Source organism: Magallana gigas, chromosome 7 (genome assembly GCF_963853765.1).
Source record: "Magallana gigas chromosome 7, xbMagGiga1.1, whole genome shotgun sequence".
NCBI classification, from domain to species: Eukaryota; Metazoa; Mollusca; class Bivalvia; order Ostreida; family Ostreidae; genus Magallana; species Magallana gigas.
The window spans coordinates 40,359,047-40,372,008 of NC_088859.1; the positions used below are offsets into that span (position 1 = coordinate 40,359,047).

Sequence of the window (12,962 nt, forward strand, 5' to 3'; positions counted from 1 at the left end):
ATAGAGAAAATCTTTAAAAAACTTCTTCTCAAAAGTAATTTGGACAGAAAATAGCTTAAATTTGTGTGGAAGCATCCTCAGATAGTGTAGATTCAAGTTTGTACAAATCATGGTCCCCGGGGGTAGGGGGGGCACAATTGGGGAATAAATGTTTAAAAAAGGAATATATAGAGAAAATCTTTTTTAAATCTTGCGGGGGTGTTAATGAAGCATATGGAATGTGAGTTCTGTGAAATCACAAATCTAAGTTATTATGTACATAATCAAATATCTAAGCAACGAAACGTAGACCAATAACAAATAAAAAATACTGAAGACAATTTTTTTTTCAGAAATTAGTTTGTATTACGTAAATTAACACATTAATGACGTCATGACTAAAAGTTGAATGTCGTGTGAATTTGATCGGAAAGCATTGTAAACACATTCAAAATATGATTAATCTAAGAACTCTTATAAAGTATTGTGGTGTGATTTATTGAGAATTGAACATAAGAATACTAGGAGAGCAGTTAGTTTTATCAATCTTTCGCGAAAAGGTATGTAAATTTGCTTTTATTTCTCGGCCAGGCTTTTTTCTGTCGCTGTTTACGATATAAAAATCCGACTAGAACAACACTACCCCGTATATATTGAACTTGAAATTTAATACGTATCGTTATTTTGACCAATGCTTGAATTGAAAAGTGCTGCTAGAATCCCATGTTGTGTGTTCTTTTGATTCAACATACCATTTTCCGTGAAAACTTTATAAACGTTTGGATGGTTTTACGAGAGCAAGATGAATAACTATTTAATTAAGAAGAACATAGAATTCTACCACCGGTTTTGATTAAACTGAGATGTCTTGCCTTCACTTGTTATGTTTATTTTATTTAGGAAACTGCGGGGTAGTGTTGTTCTATCTCATTTTATGTTAAGGAATATACGTAAGCTATTTATAGTTGTCACGTTATAATGCACCAATGTGGCAGTAATGTACTACCCGATTTTATTGCACTGACATCTATTTTAAAGGATAAAACTAATTTTGTGATTTTATTCACGATTTTGAATATAACAGTCAAAATAATACGCTAAATTGCCCATATGCTTCCTTAACACCCCCGCGCTTCTTTTAAAAACTATTAAGCCAGGAAAGCTCAAATTAACGTGGAAGCATCCTCAGAAAGTGTAAATTCAAGATTGTTCAAATCATGTTCCCTTTGGGGTAGGGCGGGGCCAAAATGGGGGATAAATTTTTATATAGGCATATATAGAAAAAATATTTTAAAATCTGCTTTTAAAAACTATTACAATATGTAGGCCAGGAAAGCCCAAATTTGACCGGAGGCATCCTCAGATAGTATGTTAAGTTTGTTTAAATCATAGTCCCGGGGTAGGGTGAGGCCACAGAGGGGGATGACTTTTTACATAGGATTATATAGAGGAAATCTTTAAAATTCTTCTTTTTAAAAACTATTTGGCCAGAAAAGCTTTAACTTGTGTAAAGGCATCCTCAGGTAGTGTAAATTAAGGTTTGCTAAATCATAGTCCCTTGGGGTAGGGCGGGGCCGCAATGGCGTAATGAATTTTTACATAGGAATATATGGAGAAAATCTTTAAAAATATTCTGGTAAAGTTTTCAGTCCAAAACGCAGTAACTTGTGTGAAAGTACAGGTTGGCCCACAAAAAGGGGGGGGGGGGTTAAAAAGGAATAGAGAAAAATCTTCTTCCACGTAAAACAACAAAAGGGGCTTGGTATTTACCCAAAAAAAATCATGTGGATAAAAATTGGATGATTTACAATTTTTAGCAAGATCTACTAACCTAGTTGTCAAGATATTTTGATTTTGATACTGTAATGCTAATTTGATCAAAGTTAAGGCAATTGTTGCTCAGGTGAGCGATATGGCCCCGTGGCCTCTTGTTTTTTAACGACTTGAGTGATATGCAGGAATAGAAACACGATGACGCCACGTTTGCAAAATGTTATAAGTATAATATTTTTTTTATTATAACGGCTTCTTTATTATAAGTTTGAATAAGCGTACTGGTTTTGTATTGTATTTGTTTTTGAAAAGCGCTTCGGCTTAGAGTTGAATCAGTTGGTCACTGCCGCTCAGGTGAGCGATATGGTCATTGGGTTTATTATCATTATTATTAGGGTCTTCCGTCTTCTGTGAAAGATCCTTCTATTATTCTTTTGGTTTTTTTTTCTCACTTTTCTTATTGTTATTATTCTCTTTTTTTCTTACAAATTTTGTGCAGACGATTTCTCGGAGATGGCTCGATCGATTTCATTTAAATTTGCAACAGTAACGTGATAGTATCTGAAGTTTATTGTTTTTCTTCAATTGTCAAAAATTCACTTCCGGTCGGAAGTTATCGTCGATAAACAATTTTTCAAAGTGAATTTTGTTTGCGACGTTTCTAAAAAACGAGTGAAGATATAGCGCTGAAATTTTAGAGTTATTAGATCCACCGTTTTTCTGTTGCACCTCGGTCAGGGGAATGTTCGCCGTCACTTCCGGTCGTCACTGGAAGGAAATTTGAAAAATGGAATTTTTCAACTTTTAATTTTTTTTCTTTAATACTTAGAGTTGATAGTGACCCTTTCACTGGTTTAGAATATGTAATTTGTTTTAAAATCGATCAAACGCTTTCTCGAGATATTAAGCATCGATGTCCTGAAGCGAGAGTCCGATTAGTTCAGTTGTTAGAGTCGTGGACATGTGCCCAGGCAACCCGGGTTCAACCCCGGAGTGCCGAAAATTGTTTTCATAATTATTTGTGTAGATTAACAATTTTGTCTAAAAAGTGAAGGATATTATCTCATTTACTCAAAAATCGGATGGAAGTCTCACTCGTTGCTCGCAACGAGATCGTGTCTAGTTATTAAGGTCTTCCGTTTCCAACGGAAGACCTTATTTTCTTTTTCCCTATTCTTTTTTTTTCTAACAAATTTTGTGCCCGCGAGTTCTGGGAAACGGCTCTGTCTATTTTTATGAAAGTTTCAGATCCGATAGAAGTTGATCTGAACCTTATTGGAATTTTTTTATATTGATGACGTCATATCCGTTTCTGAGATATTGATGATTTAGTGATTTTTTTAGGGTCTGCTTGTCCATTGAACTCCTCCTAAACAGAAAAAGATATTGAGTTCAAATTTTCCGCGATAATAGAAGAATGATTGAAGATATGTCTAAAGGCAATTAAAATTGTCTAGCTCAAAGAGCCTAAAAGCTCGCCTGGACCAGAAAAGGGATTTAAAAAAAGTCATGATTTTTTGTGATTTTCATTGTTTATCTCTTTTCTTAAAAATATTTTGTTAAAACTCATAATGCAAAAAAAGTTTATATTTATAAGAGCTTTCATTTAATACCAAGAAAAAGGGGCTGGCCCCTAAAATTAGGGACCCAAATGGGTCTAAAGTCTTTGATTAGTAGCTCTTTACTGAGAGTTATTTTGTTATAAATCATGAAGCAAAAATGTTTATCTTACTGCAATGTACCCATACAATATAATGACTTTCTCATATGTTACGTAATTAGGGATTTTATGGGGTTAGAAGTTCAAAACTTTGATCATCTATATCTGCTTAATGAAAAATATTTTGATATGCAGTATAGAAGAAAAGATGTTTAGAATGACGCACTTAACAATATTCAACTCTCAAAATTTCATTCAACGGCCCCGATAAAAGGATAAGGGGTCGGCCCCTAAAACTTTCTTTCTCATATATCTCAAGAACGATAACGAATTTGTAAACACTTGTTGAACAAAATGTGTCTCGTTTAAAGTGACCTTTCATTACATATTAGGGGCCCAGATGGGTCTAAAGTCTTTGATTTGTAGCTCTTTACTGAGAGGTATTTTGTAAAACGTTACAGGAGCAAAAATGTTTATCTTACTGCGATGTACCCATACAATATAATGACTTTCTCAAATGTTACGTAATTAGGGAGTTTTAGGGGTAAGAAATTCAAAACTTTGATCATCTATATCTCCTTAATGAAAAATATTTTGATAAGCAGTATAGCAGAAAAGAAGTTTAGAATGACGTACTCAACAATATTCAACTCTCAAAATTTCGTTAAACGGCCCCGATAAAGAGATAAGTGGTTGGCCCCTAAAACTTTATTTCTCAGATATCTCAAAAACGATAACGAATTTGTAAACACTTGTTGAACAAAATGTGTGTCATTTAAAGTGACCTTTCATTACATACCAAGAAAAAGAGGCTGGCCTCTAAAATTAGGGACCAATAGGGGTATAAAGCCTTTTTATATTAAGGGTCTTTACTAGTGGTTATTTTGTAATAGGTTATAGAACCAAAAATATTTATCGTACTGTTTTGTACCAATACGATAGAATGATTTTCTCATGTATTACATAATTTGGGCTTTTTTTATGGGTCAAGAGTTTTAAGTTTTGATCACCTATATTTTCATCTATACCAGGTAAAAGAAATTTTTTTTACAGCAGTATAGAAGAGAAATGCTCAAAATGATTTACTAAACAATATTCAACCTTTCAAATTTCGGTTTTGTTAATTAAACGGCCACAATAAGGAGATAAGGGGTCGGCTCCTAAAACTTTCTTCCTCAGATATATCAAGAACAATGAAGAATTTGTAAACTAAAGGGGCCTGAGGCAAAAAAGTTTAACCTTTTTTATCTTAATTGGAATAAATACAAGTATTAAAAAAACAACGTAAGAGAACATATAAAAACGATTTAAAAAGGATTATTACTCTACTCTGTTTTCAAGGTCATGTTTTGTTGTCGAAAATCAAAGTCAATGACGTCTTATCACCTTCTAAAGTCGAACGGAAGACCTCCTCGTTGCTCGCAACGAGATCGTGTCCAGTTATTATTATTATCATTATTACAGGGCTTGATAGAGTAACTTATCATCAATTATTTTATGCATCATCATATTCTTAAACATTTTGTACACTACAACGAAATTACACGTTGTGGCAATTCTCGTCCATATTCATATGTTTGTGTTATAATTTATATAATTTTTGTTTTCAGTGACACATGCCCGTCGCCATTAGTTGCTTTGATTAAAGCTGGCCTCTTTAAAGCCGCAACATCGCTAATAACTTGCGGATACCAATTACACAAAGATGTTCAATTTGAAAATTTTGACTTGTCTTTGAATAATTCGGCAAGTTATGTTTGCGGAGGAGTAGAATATCAGCGTGTAAACTACGAGGATGACTTAAAGCTGTTGCAGACTGCTATACATAGCTTCGATGGAATACCACCTTTAGCATATATATGCAGGATAAAGATCAGAGAAAAACTACTTTTTTGTACCAGAGGTGCAGAAATTGAATCAAAGATAAAGTCACTTCCTTTACCAATAACACTGAGAGCATTCTTATCTTGCAGGGATGACACGTTTGAAAAAGATACTATCCACATTTTGGAGAGGTTTGTATCTGAAAACCTCATTGATATCCTTAACATACGCCTACTCAGATCTTTGATTTTATGCATGAACATTGTAATTTGCAATATTTTTTTTGTACAGAACTGAAAACGATAGTGACGTACTTGAAGAAGATTCCGATGATGATTATGAGGACAACGATATCTTTTATTATAACGACGATTCAATGGATATTTTATATGACAGTTACTATTGGTAAAAATGCAATTCAGTGGATGCCAAGAATGTAAGGTCAAAAAATGATCGACGATTTTGTCGAAGACCGTAAACGTTTATGTAGTATATTTTTTTGAATTAAAAGGATTGCGGATTGGAACGCAATGTAGTTTTGTTAAGTGAAACTAACAGAATTTTATTCTTGGCATGGTTGTTTCTCTTTGCTTCATTCAGATTTGCATTAAATATTGATATGAATTGAAAAATAAATTGAATATAACAAATAATTCATTAATAATGCATCAACAAATTCTTGAAATGGTCTAAGAGTGAAGAACTGAAGGGAAAAAAACAATGCTTTGTGGTTTATTTTACATGACGATTTTTAAAACGTAAATGGCATTGTGGTCATTTTTTAGCTCACCTGAGCTGAAAGCTCAAGTGGGCTATTCTGATCACATTTTGTCCGTCGTCCGTCTGTCCGTCCGTCCGTCTGTCCGTCGGTAAACTTTTTACATTTTGAACTTCTTCTCTAAAACCGCTTATCCAATTTCAACCAAATTTGGCACAAAGCATCCTCATGGGAGGGCGAATAAAAATTGCAAAAATAAAAGTCCGATCTGTATTCAAAGCGGAGAAAACCTTGAAACTGTAGAAAACAGGGGGTGCATTTTTAAAAATCTTCTTCTCAAGAACTACTGATTCCAATTCAACGTAGTCTAGCATAAATTATCCTAATGGGAAGGAAAATATAAATTGCAAAAATTATGGCCTAATTCTGTTTCAAATCTGAGTTATTACGAAAATAATAATAAAGGAAAGGCGTGTTTCAATCAGATTAATAGCTTTGGGTTCGGCATCCGGTAAAATGGGTAGGCAAGACTTGGCCTGAGCAAAACAAAGATTGGCAGTTATTAATCTGCCAATCTCATTTAAATTTCAGGATATTTGATGGACCAGTATATTTGTATTCGCTGTAAATATTGCTGCAAAATAATGCGTATTTGGAATTGACGATTGTCGATCTGCCTTGGCTTTTATTTTGCCACGGCCCGGGTTTGCATACCCATTTTACCAAGACTCGTATTACATACTTCTAAAACGAGGTTCTTTGTTTAAAGCAGCCATGGCATTATACGCAAAAGGGTCGATCTGACTATGATGAATTTGCTTGTTGTGCAACAGTTCGCGTATGAAGGGAAATTTTTGAAACATGCAAAATATATTGTTGCCGATTTTGTGAAGTAAATTGTGGCTAAATATTTCAATGCGTTGACAGTTTTCACACATTTCGTTACGTTTTCATTATTTATGCTTTGTAACCTGGGAACTATCGTCTGTATTTTGTGATTTTTACGTATCAAATCAAACAGAGACTTCGGTAAATCAAACAGTTAACTGTCTACCTGCGCAAATTAAGCAACATCTGATGTATGAAGAAAGAACTTAAATGCAATTTATTCAGGCTATGGGTAATTCGGTATCATCTTTTGCGTAATGGTAGAATAATGCAATATGTTTTGTTGAGATGCTCGGCATTTTCTCGAGTTTATTCAGTTTAAATAGAGTTTAATATCGCTGACGGAAATATGTAGGTTTATACATGTATATGATTCATTTTGAAAAATAAATTGTGGTCTTTATTTGTTATAGTGAATGTTTATTGTGTTTAATTGTTTTCAATTTCTATTTACTAACCATATTTGAGTGTTAAGCTTCAAATTATAAGCAAGATACAGAGATTTGCTCACAATTCTATGTTTGTACACAGATCTTAAAAACTAAAGATTAAAAAAGTAAAAAAAATTGTCAATATTTATTAAGAAAATTTTCAAAGTCTGTTCTTCCAGAAACAAACTTTAACATCTTATTGTATTGTAAACTAAACCTTTTTTCGTCATTATTACTCCTACTGTACGTGTGATCTTTCACTGTGTTTGTGTACATTTGTATAAACTGATTTTGAACCTCGAATACCAGTGAACTGGTCTTGAGTGAATAAAAGAATTGAAAATCTTAGGCCATTCTTTTTTCCATTTTAAATGCTGAATAGGAAATACCAAGTTCAAAATCATAAGCTGAATGTAATAAACTCAAGCGAACAAAATATGACTCAAACCTATGCGAACTGTGAGCTCTGTATCTTGCTTATAATTCTACGATTGACGCTGAAATTTTGGTTGAACATTAGAAATTGTCTATGAATTAGAGTATGTTAAATACTTGTACAAACAAAATAAAAGAATGATATTCTGTGTATACCTACTCTCTGGAGCCCCCTCTTTATACAATAAATAATGTGAAATCTACATCAATTTTGATAGTTTTTCAGACACGAGTAAATAAAAACGACATCTTTAAAACAGTTTCCATAGTTCTGACACATTTCTGTTTCGGGGATAAAGTAATTATCGCTATTCCTAAGAATATCACAGCGGAAAATTATCCTGGTTTGTACGCGAAGTAAATAACAGTCATTTAATTATAATGGAGAAGACAAATAACATTTTTGAATGTTTTTAATTTAAGGAATTGAGCACATTGAGGTACAATTTTCTTCTTCACACCTATACATGTAGGATTTTTTAAATAAAAAACAATAACTATTATATTTTTTTTAAAAATACAATAACTAGTAAGTAGTTGATAAAAAAAAATGTACCTATATGCTCTCATATATTTTGATCGCTTTACAAAGTGGGGGGGGGGGGGGGGACGAAAATATAGGGAATTGGAATTTAATAAATTAACAGTGTACCCCTACCAAATGTTTGGTTTTATATTTTGCGAAGGATTTTCTTATTCTGGTAAAAAAAAATTGTATTTCATGAAGGTACAATGTCAAAGATTACGTGTAACTATGCAAAAATAAGTGTAAAATTCGAATAATTTACAATATTTATTTTTTATTATTCTAGCGAGGGACCATATGGCACAATATCTTTTGAACGCCCATTGTTGTTCAGGTGAGCGATGTGGTCCCATGGGCCTCTTGTTTTATTTTTCAATTGAATTTGACTGGTAGCTTGTGTCGGTAGATACATAGCCTTGTGCACACAAAGCTGTTTTATTGGATTTTTTTCGTAATGCAACACGAATTTTATTGTAGTAAATATTTTTCTGAATAAAACCTATCTATTATCATTTTCTCTAGACAACCAAAGTACAAGGATGGAGTTGTCGTTTGTTTGTATTTAGACTTACCCAGTTTTTACATTATCCCGTTGTTTTTTATATTCATATAACAATTCTCATAACACCTTTAAAGTATACAATTATTGAAGAAGCAAAATATGGATATATTTACACCAAAATATTGTTTTTAATAAATATTTTTTACACAAGCATACACCACGAGCATTTGTTGTCGTCTTCCCACTAACTTATTATTTTTTTTAAAAATTCACCTTTGTCTTATATTTGATAATAAACATTATGCTGCTGTCATTTATCAAAGAAAAAAGTCAATATTAGGATGCCAGTGTATCCAATATATGAAGTAAGAAGAAAAAAGCTGTTACGCTGTATTTTTTATTGGCTGAATGGGCCATGGCCGTTAAAATGAGGGAACCGAGGTATGCCTTGTACAGCCTTGTATAACGTTCATAAAAAGCAAAATGATGAACCCTGGGAATATCTTTAGATGTTTTCAATAAACACACAGTTAAAATGAGCACATACACATTATAACCAAGTCCATTGATACTACTGGTAAACCTAAAAGTCGCATCGACACTTTTAGGAGTCTTGGAATTTGTTGACGCGTAACAAGCAACACAGTCCGTAAATACAAAAAATCCAACAGCAGTAAGAAAATTACAACTTGCATGCAATGTTTTGTATAAATTAATACTAAAACAATACTAATAAAAAAGGGAGAGGAGGATGGGTGAAATTTTCTGGTTAAACTTATGATGTACATGTATCTGCGTACTAATGACGCCAACAATTCATATGTTCTGACAAAATTAAGCAAAATCCTTAAAAACAAGAGAGGATTATAAATTTGAACAAAAAATAAAAAAATATGGTCTGTTCACTTTGATGAATGGATTTAACCTTAAAGGGTACCTGCAGCCAAGCCGATGAGAAACATATGTCAAAGAGTTTATTTACCAAAATTTAATGCAAAAAACTGCATCGAAATCGATGCATAAATAACGGAGTTAGGCCGCTTCAAAGTGGCTATTTTTACCTGCTTTGGAAAATCTAATCAAGAGAAAACAGAATTAGGCGATAACGAGGCTTCAGCGGATGTGACGTCACGAGGTCAACAGGAGGTAAATTTCTTTACAAAGCTATACAAATTAAATTCGATTTTTCAGCCAAAATGATTAATATAGGTCTGATGTTTTGACGTATCTATTTATTTTAAGTATTGTAGATTTAGAAATTTGTATCCGTAATTATTTTATTACAGTCAGATTTGTTTTCAAAGGATTTTAAAAGTTGCCATTCTCGTCGCCCTTTTACCGATGAATACGATATCTTTAAACGCTTGCATGGGCAGATTTATGTTCATTATTCTTTTTTTGATTACATAATATCCTTTCACACACGAGTGATCCGAGACAATGACACAGGTAAACAGGTAAACTAACGAAGCCACTGCTCCAGACACACGTGTATCTGGGGTATGTATACACATGGTACACGAGTCTGGTGAACAAAGAGAGGGTTTCACACCTCTGGACTGGTAAATTGATTTGGGTATAATTAGCTACTCAATTGTTAAACAATAAAAAAGAGAAATAAATTAGACTGTGTGAAATCAAGCATTCGTAAGCTAATACATGTGTATAGTCCGTCAATCAGTGATTAAATAATCATACATGAGACTCAAATAGTAAAACTAATGTTCGAAGTAAATGCCTTTATTGTTACTTATCTAATCACTTAAAAAATGACCAAATTTACAATTCAGCAATTTAAACCTTTTTTATATGTGATCAATTAATTATTTCAGAAGTAATTACATATACGTTGGTCTTAATTTCTTATTTAATCAAGTGCAACTTTCTTTCGAGCGCTATGGTCAGCAATTTAACGCTTTAACTCCACATTACTTAAATTGTTATACTGACAACGAATCATTATGAAATCTGAATAAACTTGAAGATTTTGACAAAGGATGTAAATAAATGTAAAATGAAATTCCATTATCGTATTTTTAAAAGAATACGAGACAGACTTAAACATGCAGCCATCTTGGACTTTCGCCTTGATCCGTTTATAATCCCGTGTTTGTTTGTAAAAGAATGCATACTATTTTGATTGTTATTGGTCCTATATCAATATTATTGAATAATCGGGGTTTTAATTCTTAAAACAAAAGTTTGATTAATTGCCATTTTGCTACATATGCTGTGCATTTATATGCAAAATATATTACACATTTGACTAAATTCATGAAGCAAACAATTTTCCGAATTCTACGAAAGCCGAGAAGGATCATTCGAGATTCGAGATTCAAAATGCGAGATTCGAAATACGAGATTCGAGATTCGAAATTCGAGATTCAATATCTAAATTAACCAATCAAATCATGGATCTGAAACCTGTATCCTAGCAACATCAAACTGTTCTAAATAAAGATCATTCGTACATGCTCTTTCCTACAAATAAATGTCTTAATAGCTCTTATATTGTGGTTATAAAATGGTTAAATTAACATTGATAAATTGACCCCACACAGGATAAACAATTAAATTAGTGATAACACTGTGGGCTTTGCAAATCTATGTGATTTTGTTTGTCCTGTACGTATTTTTCCCCCAAACCATTTTAACCCGTTGTGTATTCGCCCCAACTGTGTAAAAATCGGCTCGCGAAGAAAGATCTGTTTAATCTAAATAATAAAAACTGAGTGTGGTTTTAGCTATGAAACGATATTCAATGAAATAATCGACATGTCAAAATATAGGTTATCATAAAGTTTTAAACCATAGAAGATATAATGATTTACAACCTCAACGACAACAATCCAGATAGGAATAGGAATATTTCATGGTTTTTTTTTATCATTTTCGCTAGCTAATGTAAGACATCACAAATACCCCAAACCCCCTAACGGAAAAGGAAATGCTAGGTGATGAGAGATAGAGAGAGAGAGAGACAGACAGACAGACAGACAGACAGACAGACAGACAGAGAGTTTTGTAGTGTCAAATTCAGTTTTGATTTAGAATGATTTGTTACAAGCATATATAGACAATAATTAAGCCTCTAAAAGGAGAAAAGAGAGGAGGTAGCTAGGGTAGGGCAGACCAACTAGCAAGCTTTAATTTTACATCTCTCTCTCTCTCTCTCTCTCTCTCTCTCTCTCTCTCTCTCTCTCTCTCTCTCTCTCTCTCACATCACCTAGCATTTCCTTTTCCGTGAGGGGGTTTGGGGTATTTGTGATGTCTTACATTAGCTAGCGAAAATGATAAAAAAAACATGAAATGTTCTTTAAATTGTGTGCGGATGTTGTACTCCAATAATCTGATTTCAGTATATACATTTCAAGAGGGGGGGGGGGGGGGCTTTATAGTCCTAATTAGTTTGCCAGTTATTCTGTCCCCACTTTGTTTTCTCTTCGTTTTCCAGGTTTTTTTTATTTGGCTCGGCAAATTAATGTAAAACTTTCTGTGTAGCTCCATAACGATGCACTGTAGATAAATTATGAGTAGTTTTACTTTTGATAAACAGGTACATATCCGTACTTGATTTTTAATTTGACTCTTATAATCGGATTTAATATTCCAATAAATATAGGGTAGGAAGAGTAGACGGGACTTTTTTGCGCATATCCTACTGTACCATTCATTCAACACAGGTATTAGCACTCATCGAGTTCGACTTGCTTTCCTTTTTTTCATCCACTGGATTTAAAGCTATTAATTTTTGAAAATATTTTGAATTTATGGCCGGATTATATATAAATTAGAGCTGCGCTGGTGCATCTATTTACCCAAATGGACCAAAATATAACCAAATGAATCTAAAATTTTGACATAATTAATTTTAAACGTACGACTCTTTTTCAATTCTAATCAGGAATGTCCTTTAGAAAAATCTTGAACCACACACATTTTAGCAAATAAAACGACAATTGTTTCATTTCTTTATGGGGAAGGAGATGGTGCCGGTAAAGGACATATATTGCTTGTGGCAGTTGTGCTATACTCTCATTTGTTATAATAGGTAATACTACATATTGATATAAAATGAAAGTTTCCAATTACACTGTACATAGCTTCTATCATGCATTTTGACCCGTGCGATAGTTTAAAACAATTTTCAAAGCATTTAATGTAATTCAACCGATCATTTTTGAAATTTAATTTTCTGGATCCCCGCCTGATACGTCCGCCTTCTT

General features: G+C 33.0%; 1 protein-coding gene across 1 annotated transcript in view; it reads left to right on the forward strand.

Annotated features, from left to right (window-relative positions):
* Window positions 1-8,966, forward strand: part of LOC136270164 (serine/threonine-protein phosphatase 6 regulatory ankyrin repeat subunit B-like) — a 72,249-nt gene extending 63,283 nt beyond the window's left edge. Inside the window, exons 22-23 of the mRNA XM_066066847.1 lie at window positions 5,023-5,427; window positions 5,528-8,966. Of these exons, the coding sequence (XP_065922919.1) occupies window positions 5,023-5,427; window positions 5,528-5,645 (523 nt within the window). The 3' untranslated portion in view covers window positions 5,646-8,966. The remainder of the gene's footprint in view (window positions 1-5,022; window positions 5,428-5,527) is intronic.
* The last annotated feature ends 3,996 nt before the right edge of the window (window positions 8,967-12,962 follow it).